General features: G+C 39.5%; 1 protein-coding gene across 1 annotated transcript in view; it reads right to left on the bottom strand.

Annotated features, from left to right (window-relative positions):
* LOC132406092 (putative Polycomb group protein ASXL3) overlaps window positions 1–19,941 on the bottom strand; it is a 230,275-nt gene that overhangs the window by 25,334 nt on the left and 185,000 nt on the right. Inside the window, exons 9-10 of the mRNA XM_059991342.1 lie at window positions 11,093–11,198; window positions 8,897–9,950 (exon numbers count right to left, since the gene is read on the bottom strand). Of these exons, the coding sequence (XP_059847325.1) occupies window positions 8,897–9,950; window positions 11,093–11,198 (1,160 nt within the window). The remainder of the gene's footprint in view (window positions 1–8,896; window positions 9,951–11,092; window positions 11,199–19,941) is intronic.

The following is a 19,941-nucleotide window of genomic DNA, read 5'->3' as shown; positions in this document are numbered from 1 at the left end:
CACAATCAGCTCATTGTTCTTGCTGACGTTGAGTGCAAGATTGTTGCTGCCATCCCACTCAACTAACTAGTTGTGGTGAACTACATATACCAGTCTGGACACGCCCCGCCACTGACTGCTCCTGTGGCTCCTCCCACGGACCCCGGTATAAAGGCGATTGGAGACACAGCCCCGGCCTCAGTCTCCAGGATGTTGTGTGGTGGTCACTTGCTGCTTGTTCTTTCTTCCAGCCAATAAAAGCCTATATCTCGCCTTACATCTCCGAGAGTTATTGCTGGTGCATCAATTTTATAGGCCGGAAGTTTTAAAACATGGAGAGTATTTTACATCCGGAAAAATTAGACTTGGACCCCCAAGCTCCAGAAGCAGCTCTTGCCTTTGAACTCTGGCTTGCAAGCTTCCAATCATACTTGGAAGTGATTCCAGTGACTGAGCCTGCCACAATGTACAAAATCCTCCTTTCCAGAGTCAGTCCGAAAGTATTCTCCCTTATCAGAGACCTGCCGATCTACCAAGGGGCACTGGACACCCTCAAAAGACAGTACCTGCGGCTGATGAACACCGTCTACGCAAGACATCGCTTGGCGATGCGGCGGCAGTGAACCGGCGAGTCGAGCGGGGAGTTTCTCCAAGCCCTACACAGACTTCTCACAACACTCCCATACCGGGCGTCTCACACACGCATGAGGGATCACTGATGCCTAGTGGGCTGACACCTCCAGTCAGGCCGGAACCAGAGCAACCACCGTCTCCGGTGCAATCACCACCGGCACCTGTGCAATCACAGCTGATGCTACGTAGATCGCAGCGACGGATTCAACCACCTGATAGACTCAACCTGTAATTATACTTGTAAGATACTTCGCCCCATGGGGACTCTCTTTTAAAACAAAGGGGGGGTGAATGTGGTGAACTACATATACCTGTCTGGACACCCCCCCCCCCCCCCCCCCCCCGCTGACTGCTCCTGTGGCTCCTCCCACGGACCCCAGTATAAAGGCGATTGGAGACACAGCCCTGGCCTCAGTCTCCAGGATGTAGTGTGGTGGTCACTTGCTGCTTGTTCTTTCTTCCAGCCAATAAAGCCTATATCTCGTCTCACATCTCCGAGGGTTATTGATGGTGCATCACTAGTATATATATTAGGGAAGTTGAAATCCTCAATAACAACCACCCTATCATTTTTATACATTTCCTTAATCTGATTACATATCTGTTTCACAATGTCCCAGTGGCTATTTGGGGCTATTTGCAATCCCATCAGTGTGACTGCACCCTTACTATTCCCGAGTTCCACCCAAATGGACTCAAAGCCAAACCCCTCCATTATGTCTCCTCTGAGTGCAGCTGTGATATTGTCCCTGATTAGTATGGTAACACCACCCCTTTTTTACCTCCTCATCTAGTTTCTAAAATTTTGAAAATCTGGTACATTTATCATTCACTTCTGCCCCTTTCTCAAAAAAGTTACAGTAATGGCTACAATATCATAGTTCCACATACTGATCCATGCTCTTAGTTCACCACAGTTATCCATATAATACTCCTTGGCATTAAAATATACACACTTCAAACTATCCAGCTCATCATACCTGTTATTTCGATTTTGCCCTTCAATACATCTGACATCTACCTTCTGGTCCAATCCTTCCCTTACTGACCTAGAGCTCTGGTTCCCAGCCCCCTGTAAAACTAGTTTAAACTCTCCTAGCAGAATCCGCAAATCCGGATTCTAAAACACACCTGTCGCCACAAAAGGGGCATTTCCCACATAACGGAAACAGTCAGGTATCCTGAATTCCCGCATTTGACAGGAGGAGCATTCCATCCTGACTACTCTAAACAAAAAAGAAAAAAAGGCTTGCCTCTTCTTAACTGTGCCTTTGCATGCCCATGCCGAAGCCTGTGAATCCAAAATTTTTACACTCTCTCACTGGTGCACTCCGACAATAGCCATTCTGCTTGAGCCTATGCTTCTTTTATTTGCAGCTGAGGTTAGGGCTCTGACACTGAAACTTTCTGTGCCTGCACAGCCCCAAATGACTTGCCTTGCCCCAATATCCTCCTTTTATCCTTCCTCCCAAATTGCGTAGGACTCTGACACTGACACACACCCCTTTTGCCTGAGCCACCAAAACAAAAGCTAATATTTCATTGCAATTGGATCTTCGACTTCCTAACTGGAAGACCACAATCTGTGCGGATTGGAAATAATATCTCCACCTCATTGACAATCAACACTGGTGCTCCGCAGGGATATGTGTTTAGTCCTATGCTCTACTCTCCCTACACCATGAATGTGGCTAGGCACAGCTCAATTACCATCTCTTAATTTGCTGATGATACAACCATTGTTGGCAGAATCTCAGATGGGGTCGAGAGGGTGTACAGGAGTGAGGTAATGCAGCTAGTTGAGTTATGTTGTAGCAACAACCTTGCACTCAACGTTAGTAAGACTAAAGAGCTAATTGTGAACTTCAGAAAAAGTAGGACACAGAAACACAAACCAGTCCTCACAGAGGGATCAGAAGCAGAGAGAGTGAGCAATTTCAAGTTCTTGAGTGTCAATATCTCTGACAACCTAACCTGATTGCAACATATTGATGCAGCTTGAAAGAAGGCAAGACAGTGGCTATATTTCATTCAGAGTTTGAAAAGATTTGGTTTGTCACCTAAAACACTCAAAAACCTTTGCAAATGTGCCGTGGAGAACAGTCTGACTGGCTGCAATGGTCCGGCATGAGCTACTGCATAGGATTGAAGTAACTTGCAGTAAGTTATAACATCAGTCAGCTCCTTCATGGGTACTAGTCTCCATAGTATTTAAGTCATCTTCATGGAGCAGTGACTTAGGAAGGCATCCATTATTAAGGACCCCCACCACCAAGGATATACCCTTGTCTCATCGTTACTGTCAGGAAGGAAGTACAGAAGCCTAAAAGCACACTCTCAATGAGTCAGGAACAGATTTTTCACCTCTGTCATCTGATTTCTAAATGGACATTGAACCTATGAACACTACCTCACTACTTTTTAAAACTTATTTCTGTTTTTACACTACTTTTTTAGTTTAACTATTTAATATACATATATATACTTACTGTAATTCAGCTTTTTTCTATATTTATCACGTATTTCATTGTACTGCTGCAGCAAAGTTAACAAATTTCAGAAGATATGCCGGTAATAAACCTGATTCTGAAGTGCCTTATCAAAATTGGAAAATCTTGTAGTTCCATGTTGCCAGTGCTCAAATTATTTAACTATTTCAATTAGTCATTTAGCAGATATTAACAATTAGTAACAGGTTTCTATCATACCTTTGGTAACTGATTTTCACTGCTGGAGCATGTCGAGAATAATAAAGAGGCTATATTGGAGCTTGTGAAAAACATTGGTAAAGGTATGTCCTCGGGACTGTATGACATATCCAGGTTACTGAGGGATAAGAGGATGAGATTGCTGGGGGATTGACAATGATCTTTGTCTCCTCCCTGGCCACTGGAGTAATACCCAAGGAATGGAAGTAGGCAAATCTTGTTCTGTTGTTCAAGACAGGTATTATGGATAATCCTGAGAAATACAGACCATAAGACGTAGGAGCAGAATTAGGCCATCTGACCCATCGGGTCTGCTCCACCATTCAATCATGGTTATCCTTTTTATCTCCTCCTCAACCCCAGTTCCCAGTCTTTTCCCAGTAACCTTTGATGTCATGTCCAATCAAGAACCTATCAATCTCTGCCTTAAATACACCCAGTGACTTGGGCTCCACAGCTGCATGCGGTAACAAATTTCACAAATTCACCACCCTTTGGTTTTATGTCTATGGTGGGCAAACTATTACAGAGGATCCTCAGGGACAGGGTTTATGAGAATTCAGAGAAGCATTGTTTTATTAGGAATAATATAGCTTTGTGAATGACAAGTCATACCTCATGAGCCCTAAATGAATTTTTTCAGTAAGCGATAAAACAAATTGTTAATGGTAAAACAGTCGATATGGTGTATATGGATTTTAGTAAGGTATTTGACAAGGTTCCCCATGGTCCTACTTCTCAGCTTTTTTTCTCCAGTCCTGCTGAAGGGTTTTGGCCCAAAATGTCAACTGTGCTTTTTTCCACAGATGCTGCCTGGCTTGCTGAGTTCCTCCAGCATTTTGAATGTGTTGCTTGGATTTCCAGCATCTGCAGATTTTCTCCTGTTTGCATGTATTCGGAATCGGCTTGCCCACAGAGCACAGAGAGAGTTAGTAGATGGAGCGTATTCTACTTGGAGGTCAGTGACCAAAGTTGTGTTCTGCAGGGATTTGTTCAGAGTCCTACTGTCTGTGGTTGTTGGTGGTGTTGTGGATGGTTTAGAAGGTTGTTGTGGGATATAAACAGGATGGAGTGCTGTGTGGTGAAGTGGCAGGTGGAGTTCAATCTGGAAATGATATATTTTGGAAGATAAGGAAGAGTACAAGGTTAATGGCAGGATACCTAGCAGTGTGGAGGTACAGAAGGGTTGAAGCCCCTCAAGGTTGCCATGCAAGTTGATAGGATGTTTAACAAGTGGTATGGTCTGGTAGCCTTTATTAGTTGGGGCATTGAGTTTAAGAGCCACAAGAAATGTTGCAGCTATATAAAACATCAATTGGACCATTCTTAAGAGTATTGCGTTAAGCTCTGGTTGCCTCTTTATAGGAAGGACGTGCAAGATTTAGAGAGAGTGCAGAGGAAATTTACCAGGATGCTGCTAGGATTAGAGAATATATCGTACAGTATGAAGAAAAGTTGAACATGCTAGGGCTTTTCTCTTTAAAGCAAAGGAGGATGAGAGGTGACTTGATCAAATTTATAAGATTATGTGAGGCATAGATGGAGTGGACAGCCTGTATCTTTATCCCATGCCCGAAATGTCCAATACCAGAGTACATCCATTTAAGTTGAGTGAAGGGAAATTTCAGTGAGTTGTCAGACATAGGTTTTTTTTTTAACACAGAGGACACTAGATGCCTGCAATCAGCTGCTGGCTGTGGTGGTAGAGGCTGATGAAATTGGAACATTTAAGAGACTTTTAGATAGGCATATGGATGTAAGAAAAATGGAGGGTAATGGGCTACATAGGAGGAAAGAGTTAAATAGATCGTGGAGTAGGGTTATACAGGTCAGCACATCATGAGCCAAAGGGCCCATACTGTTCTGACTTGTTCTACGTTATACTGTACACCAAAAATTAAAATTGCTTTCCAAGTTCTTGCTGTGAATTTCACTTAAGTCCCATTGCACAGCAGTTTCTTCCTCAAATGGCCTTAACTGATGCTCAAGCAGACCAGTGTGCTAATTCTTCCTTGACTATTATATATTTCTGTTTACATCTCTCCTGTGCTTTTTACTTTAACGTAAGATGCTCAGAAAAGAAACCCTTGCTATTGGGGCAACAAAAACCTGAACTGCACCTGAAAAAGGTAAATGCCTTCACAGCCCTTAGTGATAAAGGGAACGGGAGAGTTTCTTTACTCCACCAGTTCCTCTGATAACACTCCCTGTTTCAGAACTTCCCAATCCTCTAGGATACTCTCTGTATAATCCCACAAACCCAGAAGGAGCCTTTCTACACAATATGTTGGAGGAATTTAGCAAATTCCGCAGCACCTATAGAGGGGAATAAACAGTTGACACCTCAGACTGAGACTCTGCATCAGGATCCTAAGGATCAAAGTCCCGATAAAGGGAATCAGCCCAAAATATCAACAGTTTATTCCCCTCTATAGATGCTGCCTAACTGGCTAAGTTCCTCCAACTAGTCTTTCTACTTGCTTCTTTGCTCAAATGGGAAACAGACAGATTAGATCATCAGCCTGTTAAGAGCATGTCTGATCTTCATTCCATTGAGTTCATCAGAATGAAAATAATGGGATGTTTTTGCAGGATCCACTCCTTCTGGTTACCCAGGTGAGAAAGATGAAAATCATGCCTCCTGCCTTTAAATTCTGTCTTGTGTCACATCAGTATAGACTCAGCCATTGAATCATCCTCTAATTTTCACTTAATACCTTAGAGACAATACAATTTCTTTTTGTATCGGTGTGCACATCTAAATGTTGGAACAATAAAGTCCATTGTAAAAGTGGTGAGGGTGATAGCTTAGTACAAATAGTGGCTTGATTTTTTTGTCAATCAATGGTTATAAGACTACATACGTTTGACACTGGATACTTTCTGGAGAAGCTAGATGAGGTTGAGAACCCTGACAACCAGGCCGAAGTACAGCTGGTTCCCCACTGTTACTAGATTCTTCAAATACCCTTCACCTCTTAACATCCCTCTCTTTGTGGTGCTGCCATGTTCCCATACTCTTAATTCTACCTCTCTGTTATTTCTCTAACATCACTCTAGTATTTTTTTTGCACTACTTCAGATTGTGTGACAATCTTTGGACGATTCTGCTGTTTTGCGCTTGTTATTGTATTTATTGTTGCATTTTTATGAAAGTATATTGCATATTGTGACATTCATGCAAACAAGGAATTTTATGTATATGATAATAAAATTATCTAATCTAGTTTATTGGAAACTAGAAGGCCAGACTTTACTCGATAAGACCACATTTGCTCTCTGTATGAGACCTTGAGGCCATAGAGCCTCTGAAGGCAGATGTGGCCATACAGGAGCTCTACGTGTGACTGTTCACTCGCATCAGCCAGGTCTGAACACAAGGACATCAGCTCTGTGGCTCTGCCCAGCCAACCCTGCTTCATATCAAACAGTTGATATTGATTTTTAATTAAAAAACAAAAAAAAGATCTACTCTCAAACATATTAAAATACTGTCACTTGATATAAAATAACTAAGAAGAGAAATAAAACCATAAAATAAAGAAACACTGGGTTAAAGTTACATTTTTATAAAGAGCGGTGTCCCTTTCAAATGAATGGTCCAAACAAAATATGCGATTGAGTTGTTATGGAGCTGAAAATAAATGTGGGAGGTGGGTAGGCAGGTCCAATACGTCTGCTCCTGACATTCAGCACACTCCACATTTTCACACTGCTGTGCAGTGCTATGGATGTGTTAATACACACCCTGCAATTTTCTGCAGAACCACCAACCATCCTTTAATGTGACCTGGCTCTATGTGTAAAGAAACATACAGAATAAAAAGCCACAAGAGATTAAGACAAAGCACAGCAGGACGTGAATCATGGCTGAAATACGTCAGGGTTTCAGGACAGCAAAATCTGTACAAATCCAGTCTAAGTAGACTCCTCCATCTTAAACCTCTCCAGCAAAATTGTCAGAGAAATTCCTGAGCACTGTTTGAGGAACTGCTCTATTCAAGCAGTTTGTATGGATTTGAAACAGAATATAGGCCTTTAATATTGAGTAAACCTGTGGTGAACTATGTGCCTGTCGGGACATGCCCCTGCTGACTGCTCCTGTGGCTCCTCCCACAGGCCCCTGTATAAAGGCGATCTGAGGCCTGACGCTCGGCCTCAGTCTCCAGGACATAGTATGATGGAAACTCACTCCTGGTTCCTTCTTCCAGTCAATAAAAGCCGATATCTCGCCTTACGTCTCAGTGTGAGTTATTGATGGTGCATCAAAACCATCACTGTCAAATCCTCCAGCACAAACATACTGGAGCTCATCACTGACCAGAAGTTCCGCATAAACACTTTGATTACATGAGTAAGTGGGACATGTAATATTCTGTGGAGAGAATTTACATCTTGAGCATGGCTCAGCAACAAAAGCAGCCTTATTATATGTTCCAAAAGGCCACCAGCTAAGATGGTAAAAACCTGTGACAGACAACACTCTGGTTCAGTTTATGTTTGTCTTCATACAATTTTCAAAAGTGATGCACTCTGTGTTCCATTGTAGCAAAATTCACGTTTGGTAACCAGTACATATTCAGCTCATTGAGAGTAACTCATTCTTTTCAAAGAGGTTTCCTGCTTGCATGTTAAACAGAAACAGCAAATGGGCAACACCTATTTTTTTACAGAGCTGGAATCTAAATCTAGGAAAGAACTTGAAAATCAGGAAAAAAAGCTGCTCAAATAAAAACCAAAGAGCTCAGCAGTTCAGATAACATCTGAAAACTGAGAAACAGTTCATGTTTCAAGCCCTAAGATCCACACCAAAAGGCTGTTCTGAGAAAGTGCTGGGACCTGAAACTCAATGTGGGAATTTTCTTGAAAATAATGAAAATGAAGATTACTATTATCATTTTAAGACACTTAAGGCATTCATTAGTTGTTCGGGGATCATGGCAGGATTCTGTTTCTGTAAACAGTTTGTAAATTGAATAGTTCACAAATTGGAAATGCAGCCGTGAACTGAGATCCTACATAGTAGACGTAGCAAGCAGCCCTACAGTCGTGGGTAAATACATCCCACTTGCGGACCTAAATGCTATGCTCCGTATGTACAAGCTATACATAAGTCAGGTGTTCATAAACTGCAAATGACCCATATATAGGATTTTGAAGATGCCAATTCTTAACCATGTCATATTTATTTATTCTATTAAACACAGTCAGTTACTGAAACATCCAGTGTTAAATTAAAGACCTTAAGTGTTAAAGCTTTATTGAACTAAAAGTCCTTTAAATATATTCAATAAAGTATCCAATAATGTGGTCCAAATAAAATACTGTAGATTGCACTGATGATTTGAGTTTTTGGAAATGTTTATAATTTATTTTGAAAAAAACTGTTTTTATACCAAAAGAAAATTTTGAAGCCAACTAGGGCAATGAAACAGATGTAAATACATATAAACATGACAGTAAATTAAGGCAGTTTAGCATTTTGGTGAAAAAACAATTGCTCTTTATGGGAATATAATAAGAACATAGTTCACTCTGCCACACCTTATTAAGCTCTTCATCTCCATGTAACGTACCTTGATTGGCGGAACCTTTGGCTCTTCCTGAGAAGGCATTTCTTTTTCACTTTGAGATCTGCTGGATGGAGTGGAAATGGTCTGATCGTTTTCAATTTTAGGTCTTTTCTCATGACAAATCTCCAGAATGTGCTGCTCTGGTGGTTTTCTTTTGTGGAACTCAAGGTCTTTATCTTTTCTAAATCCTTCAAAAGATAATGTGGGAGAGTCTGAAGGTGTTGATGTCTGTGGTGGTGACTGAGGGATGCTCTGCAATATCCGGAGATGGTTTTCCGAATCTGTGTTCTCAGTTTCAGAGGTTTCAGAGCATATAGAGGTTAAGGGTTGTTGGGACGTGCACTGTGCATTCCCTCCTGGAGAACAGAGATTATCAGTGAATGCTGCGAGCCTTTCACTGTAAGTATGTTCCATGGTACTCTCTTCATTACTTGTATTATGCACTGACTCACTTATGTCACTATTAGTTGCATCAAAGGAATCAGAGAATTGAGAGGGTGTAGAAGTGGAAGAAAGCAGTTGGAAAGATATGCCAGATGTCTCCAGGGAAGTTGCCTGTGGATCTATGGTATGCTCAGACTGGGACTCAAACTCCTTGATACATTGAGTATTTAGATTAGACTTCAAATCATCTGTCAATACTACTTGTTCTGCTTTGTCAGGACTAAGCAAACATGAATGATCAATATCAGACATATTAGACTGGAGAGGTTTGCTTTCATTATGATTTCCACAAATAGTTGGTTCAACTTCTTCAGCTATCTCTTCCTGAATAACAGATTCATCTGAGGTAATATCTGAGCACAAGGATATTAGCATATCCTCTCCTTTTGCAGTTTTGGATGGCTCTTTGGCTGGAGTTTTCTGTATGATGCACTGTGTTTGTTGCAGATCTGAATAAGGCACAAGATTTATTTTGCTTTCACATTTACTATCAGATGTGATCTGACAAGACTCTGATGCGATGCTTTGTGGTGAAAATGAAGAGCTGTCTTGATTTTCTAAAGAATGTTTTACTGATTCCAGCTTCATTGCTTCTTCTTGTGTTATTCCTGATCTGAATACAACAGAAGAGATGAATATAACAATTGCAACAAAGAGAATATCTCTTTATTAGTATCTTGAAACTAAAGCAGAAGACTTTCTATGTTAACAGTTCAGCGGAATACATTAATATGTAAAACAAAACATTAATTATGTACTCCAATAATGGTCCACATCTTCCATTTAGATCTTTTGTCTTTTAAACACCAAATTAGACAGAATCTTCAATTCCCAGATGCAGACTGCAGCATGTCTTATGCAACAGATAAGTTGCAAGCCTCAAAGGTCTGCACTAGGCACCAGGCCAATGGACTCCTTCAGGAACCTAATAGAAAACACGGTCATTTGTTGATAACACCCTCTCAGGGAAGGGAATTTGCCTGCTGTGCTTGTGAGATTGCTCAACTCAATGAAGAGTCAGTAGATTATTTTATTAAATGAGTAAATTTAAATGTACTTCATAGTTTTAATTGTGCATTTTAGTGTCTAAACTTACTTTTTCAAAATTCAGTTTTTTCCATTTGTATTTTGCAGTAGTTCCTGAATCTAAGGGAATGTCTGTGAAGCTAAAGGACGGTCACAAATATTCAATAAAAGTTTAAAATGCCCATGAGCTTTGGAAATTAGCCTTTGCTGTATGTCACGGCCTCTTTAGGAGATTACTTTATATGCCTGGGACTACACAGCAAGGAACAGCATAATTCCAAGGCAGGGAGCTAGCAGCAGATTTTCCCCAGTGTGGTCATTTGTTAGAGGGTAGCAAAGCTGGATATTTATATTTAAGTCTGTAATGTGTGTGGGAGGAGGGTGCATTTTCTGCTATGAAGTACTGGGGTACCAGAATAGGTACTGAATAGGTACCACAGCATTTTACTGTGAAGAGCAGCTAAAATAACAGTGCAATGTGATTGACCAAAAATATGGATTAGTCTCTATCGGGAAAAGAACTGCCTGTCTTGTCAGCAGTAGTTGATTGACCAGCCAGCTGCCAGAGGGCACCTGTCAAGGAAAGATACAAAAATAGAAAGTACTACAAAAACATGTGAACTAAAAAGCAAGAGCTAATGTTATTGTAGAAAATTAAAATTGTGCAAAAAACACAGCTCAAAATGTAAAAGATTTGGCTGCAATAGATAAGAACCTGTAAGTGCTTACTTTTCTCCATAGTATTGTTCAAAGAATTTTTCCTTCCATTGTTCAACCTTCTTTTCCTTTTCGATTTCTTGTCGAATACGTAACTGCATTTCAGGAGTAAATTCACCTGAGCAATGTTTCCATAAAGTGAAATAAAAATAATGTATTCTTTGTTAGAATATTCAAATATAATATCTAATAAAAACAATTTTAATGCTATAATGCTTTACAATTTGGACTCTAGACTGGAACAACAGAATAAAAGAAAACTGTTCACCTGTTCAAGCACATTTCCATATTCCATAACATTAGAGTTTATTTGTATTCTCAGTTCATTCCCAATATAACTTGACTTTCAAAAATCTTACACTTAAAATCATTGAGTTACTATCCATGTTTTCCTGGGAGACATTCCACACTTGCTCTACATAAATACTTTCCATCTTTTCTCCTTAATAGTATATTTCTTCACTTTAGACATCTTCACAAGAAAAAAACTTCCATATATCAATTCCTTTCAAAATCAGGTAACCTTAATCAAATTACATGTGAATCTTCTGTGTTTCAGGAAATACAAATCTTGAGATTCATACAATAACCAATTATTGAAAACTAAAGAAGAACTGGTTTGCACAGGTGGCATCACAATGACTGCTGACAATTTATTGAGAAAGGATCTGCAATTGAACCATTCTTCTTTTCTATGTTGTCAACCACACGGACCAAACTGCAAGGTTTGATTCTCCTGGTTAGAATTTCTTCTATGCTTAAATCTAGTCACCTTTAATTGGACATGAAACAAATTCTTCATAAAAATAGCTTGTAATTAAGAATATCGAACACATAATTAGACTAAGCATGAACACCCTTGCTCTTATGCACATCCCTATTAATCCCTGTAGGCCGAGTAATGTCAGAAGAGCTTCATTCTGAGACTAAAGAACCACATATGTCAATAGTTTGCATTATTCGGATGAAAAATGCATGCTAAATTAAAATAAATCTAGTGTTTTGAGTGCAACAGGAAACATATTGATATTTTTACTTTATGATTTTTGAGCATTTCTTATTAGTTACCTTCGAAGATATTGTAATTGCCTTCTCCTTTTTCTTGACTGACTTTTACAGTTTCAGTATAAATCATACCTGAAAAGTTTGCTTGATAGTATTTTCTTAATTATTTCGAGTTGAGTGGAGGAGCCATATACAGTACCTTCCTCAAGACATTTTTTGGCATTCAGTTGAGTCATGATTCATATGCACATAGCCTCCATTTTTCTGAATTGGTTCCATAATTGCTCAACAGTCTTACATATATTACTTCAGATATATATTAACTATTGGTCCATACATAAATTCTATACATTTGAATTTCAACACCCTTGAGGTGGAGACTAATTTTCCATGTGCCGGCTACATTATTTTTGTAAGTCTTTGGCCTTTACTGGCAGCACCCAGGGCATGCCCTTTTCTCACTGTTACCATCAGGTAGGAGATACAGAAGCCTGAAGGCACACACTCAGCGATTCAGGAACAGCTTCTTCTCCTCTGCCACCTGATACCTATGTGGACATTGAATCCATGAACACTACCTCAGTTTTTTGATATACAGTATTTCTGATTTTGCATATTCAAAAAATCTATTCAATATATGTAATTGATTTACTTGTTTATTTATCATGTTTTATTTTATTTATTATTATGTTTTCTCTCTCTGCTAGATTATGTATTGCATTGAACTGCTGCTGCTAAGTTAACAAATTTCATGCCAGATAATAAACCTGATTCTGATTCTGGATTCTCAACAAATTAGAAGAATTATGGGGATTTACAAAACTCTGCCCAGGGATTCTAGAATCAGGGGTTGAAGTCTCAGGCTACGTCCACACTAGACCAGATAAATCCGTAATCAAAGCTTTTTCTCTTCATTTTGACCTTCCGTCCACACTGAAATGGTGTTTTCTTCCCCTGAAAAAGGAGCTTTCCTATAACACCCTCTAGAGTGTGTAAATTTGAAAAAGCCACTTGGGTAAGAGTAGTGTGGACGGGGTAACTGGAAATTTCTAAAACACTGTCATGACATGCCAGGACAGATGGAGGCATTTCATTGTTTTCCTAAACACAACCCCCCACACAAACCTAACAATTTCAGAACAGATGGCAATGAGACTGAAGCCAGAAGAGTTAGAAATGTACTCACCAAATACTTTGACCCATAACTTACTGAATAAATAAGTATACTCACTTTGCCCTGTTTTCTGTCCTTGCTCATATGAAGGTGCTTTACCTATTTATGCAAGTACTTTTCTGACAATAGATGTGTAACAGCCTACTGTAACATTGTATGGAAATACAAGATAACACTGATGCAGACTTGTTTTATACATTTAACAAGGTGCTTTATTAATGCAACAGAGTTTTTCCATGTTAGACTAATACTTTAGACAATGTTCAATGTTTTCAATGTTCAATGTCAGTTTTTCAATGTTCATCATCAGCTGGGTCATACTGTCCGTGAACTCCCTGTCGGTTGCCTACATACTCTCCAGTATTTGTTTTTTTTTAAGTTTTAAGCCCTCCTGCGTGAGTGGCAACTTCCTTTTAAGTTTTTCTTGTCTGTAACTGCACAAATGCGCACTTTCACTGCGAGATTCGACATCAGACATGTCGCTTGTTTTCTGTAGATGTGTCCTGCGCATGTCCAGTAGGAGGAGATTCGTCCAAATACCCGTTTTAATGTGGATGGAGGTACTTTCAAAAACACTTGGTGTGGATGCCTATTGTTTTTACGCGAAACCGGCATTTTCAAAATTATCCGGTCTAGTATGGACGTAGCCTCAGATTAAGCAGTGGGACATTTAGAACTGAGATGAGGAGAAATTCCTTTACAAAAACAGTGGTGACTCTTTGGAATTCTCCATCTCAAAGAGTTGTGGAGGCTAGGTTACTGTCTTCAAAGCAGAGGTTGGTAGGAGTCTGGATACCAAAGAAACCAAGAAATGTAGGGATACTGCAGAAAAAATGAAATTAAAGTAGAGGATATGCCATGATTTTGATCAATTTCTTAAAGGGCCAGATTACCTACCTCTGTTTTTATTTCTTACATGCTTATGTTCTTAAAATATCTATAATTTCAACACCTACTTTTAACAGGCTGGAAATGATACTGCCAGGTTCTGGAAATTTTTCAGTTATAATCATGGTTAACACAAACAAAATGCCAGAGGAATTTAGCAGGTCAGGCAGCGTCTATGGAAATGAATAAGCAGTTGACGTTTTGAGCCAAGACTCTTCATCGGGAATGGAAAGGAAGAGGGAAGGTAGCAGAATGAAGTGGGGGGGGGGGAAGAAGGAGGACAAGTTAGAAGGTGATAGGTGAAGCCAGGTGGGTGGGGGATGATACGACTTAAAATTCATTACCTTGCTAAAATATAGTGCCTGTTACAGGACACACTTCTATAGCCAGGACTGAACTGGCATTTTACTTTGTTAGTGCATCTGCTCAAATTTCATGCTCTGTCCATTTTTTGTAAAATCCTGAAAGACACATGGTCTATTAACCATTATGTTAACTTGGTCAACACAGACACCCCATAGTTTCCCCCTTTTATCAGCCTCTTTAAAATCTTCTCTGTTTATGTACTGTTTCTTCTTATTCTCCCAACTAAAATGTGTCATTTCAGACTGCTGAATTAAATTTCATCTCCCATATGTCCCACTCTTAAAGTCTGCCTGTGTCCTTTTGAACTCTATTGCTGGCTCCTCTACTGTTTCACTTTCATATTTTGCATCATCTACACCATTAACAAAACAAAATGTGGTACCTACTTTAAGATTACACCCTCCACTACAAGTGCACTTTTGCAGCAGTCTCTGCAATCCTCAAAAAGCACTGAAATTACCTGTCTTTGCTACACTAACAACATCTGAATCTGTAGCTTACACCCCTAAGGCAAGATCAAAAAGTGCATTGCAACCTCAACATATGCAACTTCCTCCATCCTGACTCAGACAATGTCACCTCAAGGCTAATTCCTCACTGTCTAAATCCAGGAAATCCCGTCCCAATAGCATGAACTAAGTATCTTCACTACCAACTTTTCACTACGAGTGTCGGGGGCTGAAGTGAGTGCAGCTGCTAATACTAAGGAGAAGGTGCTTGGGAAGCTGAAATGTCAGAAGGTAGATAAGTCACCTGGACCAGACCCCAGGGTTCTGAAAAAGAGTGCTGAAGAGACTTTGGAGGCAGCAGTAATAATCTTCCAAAAATCAGTAAATTCTGAAATGGTTCCAGAGGACTGGAAGATTGCAAATGACATGGCAATTTTTAAGAAGGAAGAAGAAAAAATGAAGATGTACAAAAAAGCTGGATGAACTCAGCAGGTTGAAAGAAACAGTCAATGTTTCGGGTCGAAACCCTTTGTGACTACCTCATCTCTTACCACCATTCAGGGCCCCAAACAGTCCTTCCAGGTGAGACAACACTTCACTTGTGCATCTATTGGGGTAATCTATTGCATCCGATGCTCCCGGTGCAGCCTCCTCTGCATTGGTGAGACCTGATGCAGATTGGGGGACCGCATCGTCGAGCACCTACAACTGACAGGATCTCCCAGTTGCCACTCACTTCCTCTCATTCCCATTCGGATATGTCCATACGTGGCCTCCTCTACTGCCATGATGAGGCCAGACTTCGGTTGGAGGAACAACATCTCATATACCGTCTGGGTAGTCTCCAGCCCCTTGGTATGAACATCGAATTCTCCAACTTCCGGTAATTCCCTCCCTCTCCCTTCCCCATCCTACCTCTACTCTGTCTCCTCTTCTAGCTGCCTATCACCTCTCATGACTCTGCCTTCTTCTACTACCCATAGTGCTTTCCCCTTAGATTCCTTCTTCACCTCTCCTGCCTATCCCCCTCCTGCTACCACTCCCCCATCCCTTGATCTTTCCTCTGATTGGTTTTCCACCCTCTCACCACCTTCTTTATAGGGCCCCTGTCTCCTTCTTTAGTCCTGACGAAGGGTTTCGACCCGAAACGTTGACTGCTTTTTTCAACGGATGCTGCCCAACATGCTGAGTACATCCAGCTTTTTGTACATCTTGATTTGACCACAGCATCTGCAGTGCACTTTGTGTTTAGAAGAAAAAATGAGATTCAACATTAAGGATGAGGTTTTGGGGTACTTGGAGGTGCATGATAAAGAAGGCCACAGTCAACATGGTTTCCTTAAGGAGAAGTCTTGCATGACAAATCTGCTGTAATTCTTTGGGGAAGTAACAGATAGGATAAACAAAGGAGAGTCAGTAGATGCTGTTTACTTGGATTTCAGAAGGCCTTTGACAAGGCAGTATATGAGGCTGTTTAACAATATAAGAACACATGGTATACCCGGAAAGTTATGAGTATAGATGGAAGATCAGTTGACTGGCAGGAGGCAAAGAGTCGGAATAATGGGAGCCTTATCTGGTTGGCTGCTGGTGACAAGTGGTGTCATTAGACTGCTTCTTTACATGTTATACGTCAATGATGTGGATGACAGAGTTGATGGCTTTGTGGCCAAGTTTACAGATGATACAAAAATAGTTAGAAGGGGAGGTAATGCTGAAGAAGCAGGGAGTCTTCAGAAGGATTTGGATCGATTGGATAATGAGCAAAGAAGTGGTAGATGGAATACAGTGTTGGGAAGTATATGGCCATGCACTTTGGTAGAAGAAATAAGAGGATTGACTATTTTCTAGATGGAGAGAAAATACAAGAAACTGAAGTACAAAGGGACTTGGGAGTTCTTGTGCAAGATTCTCTAAAAGTTAATTTACAGGCTGAGTCAATGGAGAGAAAGGAAAATACAATGTTAGCATTAATTTTGAGAGGACTAGAATATAAGAGCAAAGATGTTAATGCTGATACTTTATAAGACATTATTCAGTCCACATCTGGGAGTATTTTGAGCAGTTTTGGGTTCCTTATCTAAGAAAATATGTGCTGACATTGGAGAGGGCCCAGAGGAGGTTGATGAGAATGATTCTGGGAATGAAAGGGTTAATGTATGAAGAACGTTTGATGGCTCTGATCATGTACGCACTGGAATTTAGAAGAATATGGGAGGACCTCATTGAAACTTATCAAATATTGAAGGGTGTAGAGAGAGTGGATTTGGAAAGGATGTTTCCTACACTGGGTGAGACTAGGACCAGATGTAACAGCCTCGTAACACCCATTTGGAACAGAGATGAGAAGGATTTTCTTTAGGCTCTTGGTCGTGGATCTGTGGAATTCATTGCCATGGATGGGTGTGGTGTGCAAGTCATTGAGTATACTTAAAGCAGAGGTTGATAGGTTCTTGGTTAGTCAAGGTGTCAAAGGTTACAGGGAGAAGGCAGGAGATTAGGATTGAGAGGCGTAATAAATCATGGAATGATGGAATGGCACAGCAGACTTGATGGACCAATTGGCCTAATCCTGCTCTTACATGTTATGGTCTTACTGCTCCTAAAACGATCCCACCTCTGATTTTAGGCTCAATGGATTGCCCTTTTTAAATAAAGGCACAGCATTTGCCATCCTCCAGACTTTCTGGACATCATTTGTGGCTAAAGATGATGAAAATATTTCTGCCAGTGCTCCTGCAATTTCTTCTGTAGCATCCCACAATGTCCTACGATAAACTTGGTCAGGGCCCAGGGTCTTATCCACCATAATAATTTTTAAGAATTGTAACATTCCTTTTTTTGTAATGTGAATATGTTCCAAGATATCTCTATTAATTTTTGTTAATCCTTAGCTTCTACAGTCTGGTCAATTATATGTACAAATGAAAAATATTTGTTTAAGACCTCACCCATCTTTTGCGGCTCCACATACAGAATACCACATTTTTCTTTAAAAGGGTCCTATTCTTTCCCTAGTTACCATTTTGCTGTTATAATAATTGAGAAGCTGGAAAATACACTGCTGCAGAAAAAAAACTATACAAACAAGCAAACATGCCTGAGAACAAGCAATAAACCATAAAGTACGGTACAACAAGTTTGATGTTTAATGTGCTTTACAGAATCTATATTTCTGTATTACCCACAGACATGCTCCTCTCCGTCACTTGTTGACTATTAAAAATAAATAATCTCCAAATCAAAATCAGAAACAGGTTTAACATCACTGGCACAAGTTGTGAAATTTGTTGTTATGTGGCAGCAGTAAAGTAGTACAAAAAAGTGGTGAGGTAGTGTTCATGGGTTCAATGTCCATTCAGAAATCTGATGGCAGAGGGGAAGAAACTGTTCCTGAATTGCTGAGTGTGTGTCTTCAGGACAGATAAGGTAACAAAATCAATGTTTTGTTACTTTATCTGTCCAGTTGTCATTTGGAGAGATCACTCATCTTCTTTTCACCTTATCACAAAACTTCCCTTGCATTTTTCCTTTCCAAATGACGCTTTCTGTGCAGTTTTGTAACTATTTTATCAACAACTTCTTCCAATTTTAATGAAAAATCATCATAAAACTTTCCATAGATTATTTATTTAGTTATTTCTAGCATTTTCAGTCATTCATTTATGCACTTGAAGTACAGTTTTGATTTTTTTGCCAGTTAGGTTTGTCCTCAAAGAAATTATGTAATTACAGCTAAAATTTCAAGTGCATATACTTTTAAACATTATTTTTCAAAGGGTTTTTGCATATGCCCAACAATTGGCTCTCAAGAAGGACCATTTCCCTCATAGCAGGTGGAAGCTTTCTTCAGACAAAGATTGTATGTTTTGTGACTACATTAAATCCCTTAAAGAGAATATTTCAGTCACAACACTTGCTGAATTGCTAGGGTGTGAAAACAAAATAAGAAATGATGGGAAATGTCATGACTTTTAATTATATTTATTTTTATACTAGAGGATCATTGCACTAAAGCTTTTAATCACAGTGAGCTAAACTGATGTGGATTGTTCTGTAACTGGAAATAATTTTCAGTTGAGTAAAAATTTAGCAATCAGCTCAGGTGGTCTTATGATGATTAATATCCATGATGAAATATAGAGATCAACAATGATGATAAAAAAGAAAATAATATATAGAATATTTGAAATTGCCAATCAAGTGCACCTGAGAACATGGAATACTGTTCCATATTTGGTAATTTAATACATGTGTTTCATTTTAATTTTCCTGAAAAAACATTTGCAGGATTGCAGTGAAGACTGCCCAATCACTTTTAGGCCCTCTGAATATTGGTGAAGGTGACTTGCTTTCCTTTGTGACACTACCTCAATAACTTCCTGACCCCAATAATATCAAGTGGCACCCAACACCATGTTTCATGCCCTGCTGTAATATTAACTTACCCAACCCATTTGGGTGCACAAGAATGTCTTGCCCATCACGTTTGAAATACATCCTGCAGTTTCAGTTTTAGTGAAGGATTTTAACTATGGATTTAATTAGACAAAATTTTGGATAAAATAAAGAACATAAAAATGTCACGCAACACATTAATTATTAATATACTAATATTATTAATCTCAATTTATTGTTACATATGCCAGAGTAGTTGAAGTATCCAATTGTTTAAACAAGAAAAGCAAAAAGCTATGATTTTAATAGCTACTCCTACAGCTGAACTGCTCTTCTTTATATAAATTAAAATATAGTTTCACATTGAATGTAGATTAAAAAAACAATGTCTTCAATATATATAATTAGTGCATCAGTCTTTGGGCTACCAGACAGCCCAACAGAGGGCAAATGCAAAGGAAGCTGCACTGAATTAATGATCAGTTTTATATTGTAAAACTATTTAAAATCATAGGACAGAATTACATGGACTTGAAAATGCCATGCACTGTACTAAATCAAACTTTTATAAGGGCTAACCT

Source organism: Hypanus sabinus, chromosome 1 (assembly GCF_030144855.1).
Source record: "Hypanus sabinus isolate sHypSab1 chromosome 1, sHypSab1.hap1, whole genome shotgun sequence".
In the NCBI taxonomy this organism is placed as follows: Eukaryota; Metazoa; Chordata; class Chondrichthyes; order Myliobatiformes; family Dasyatidae; genus Hypanus; species Hypanus sabinus.
Note: the sequence above shows the minus strand (reverse complement) of the source record. Positions and strands in the feature narration are given on the sequence as shown.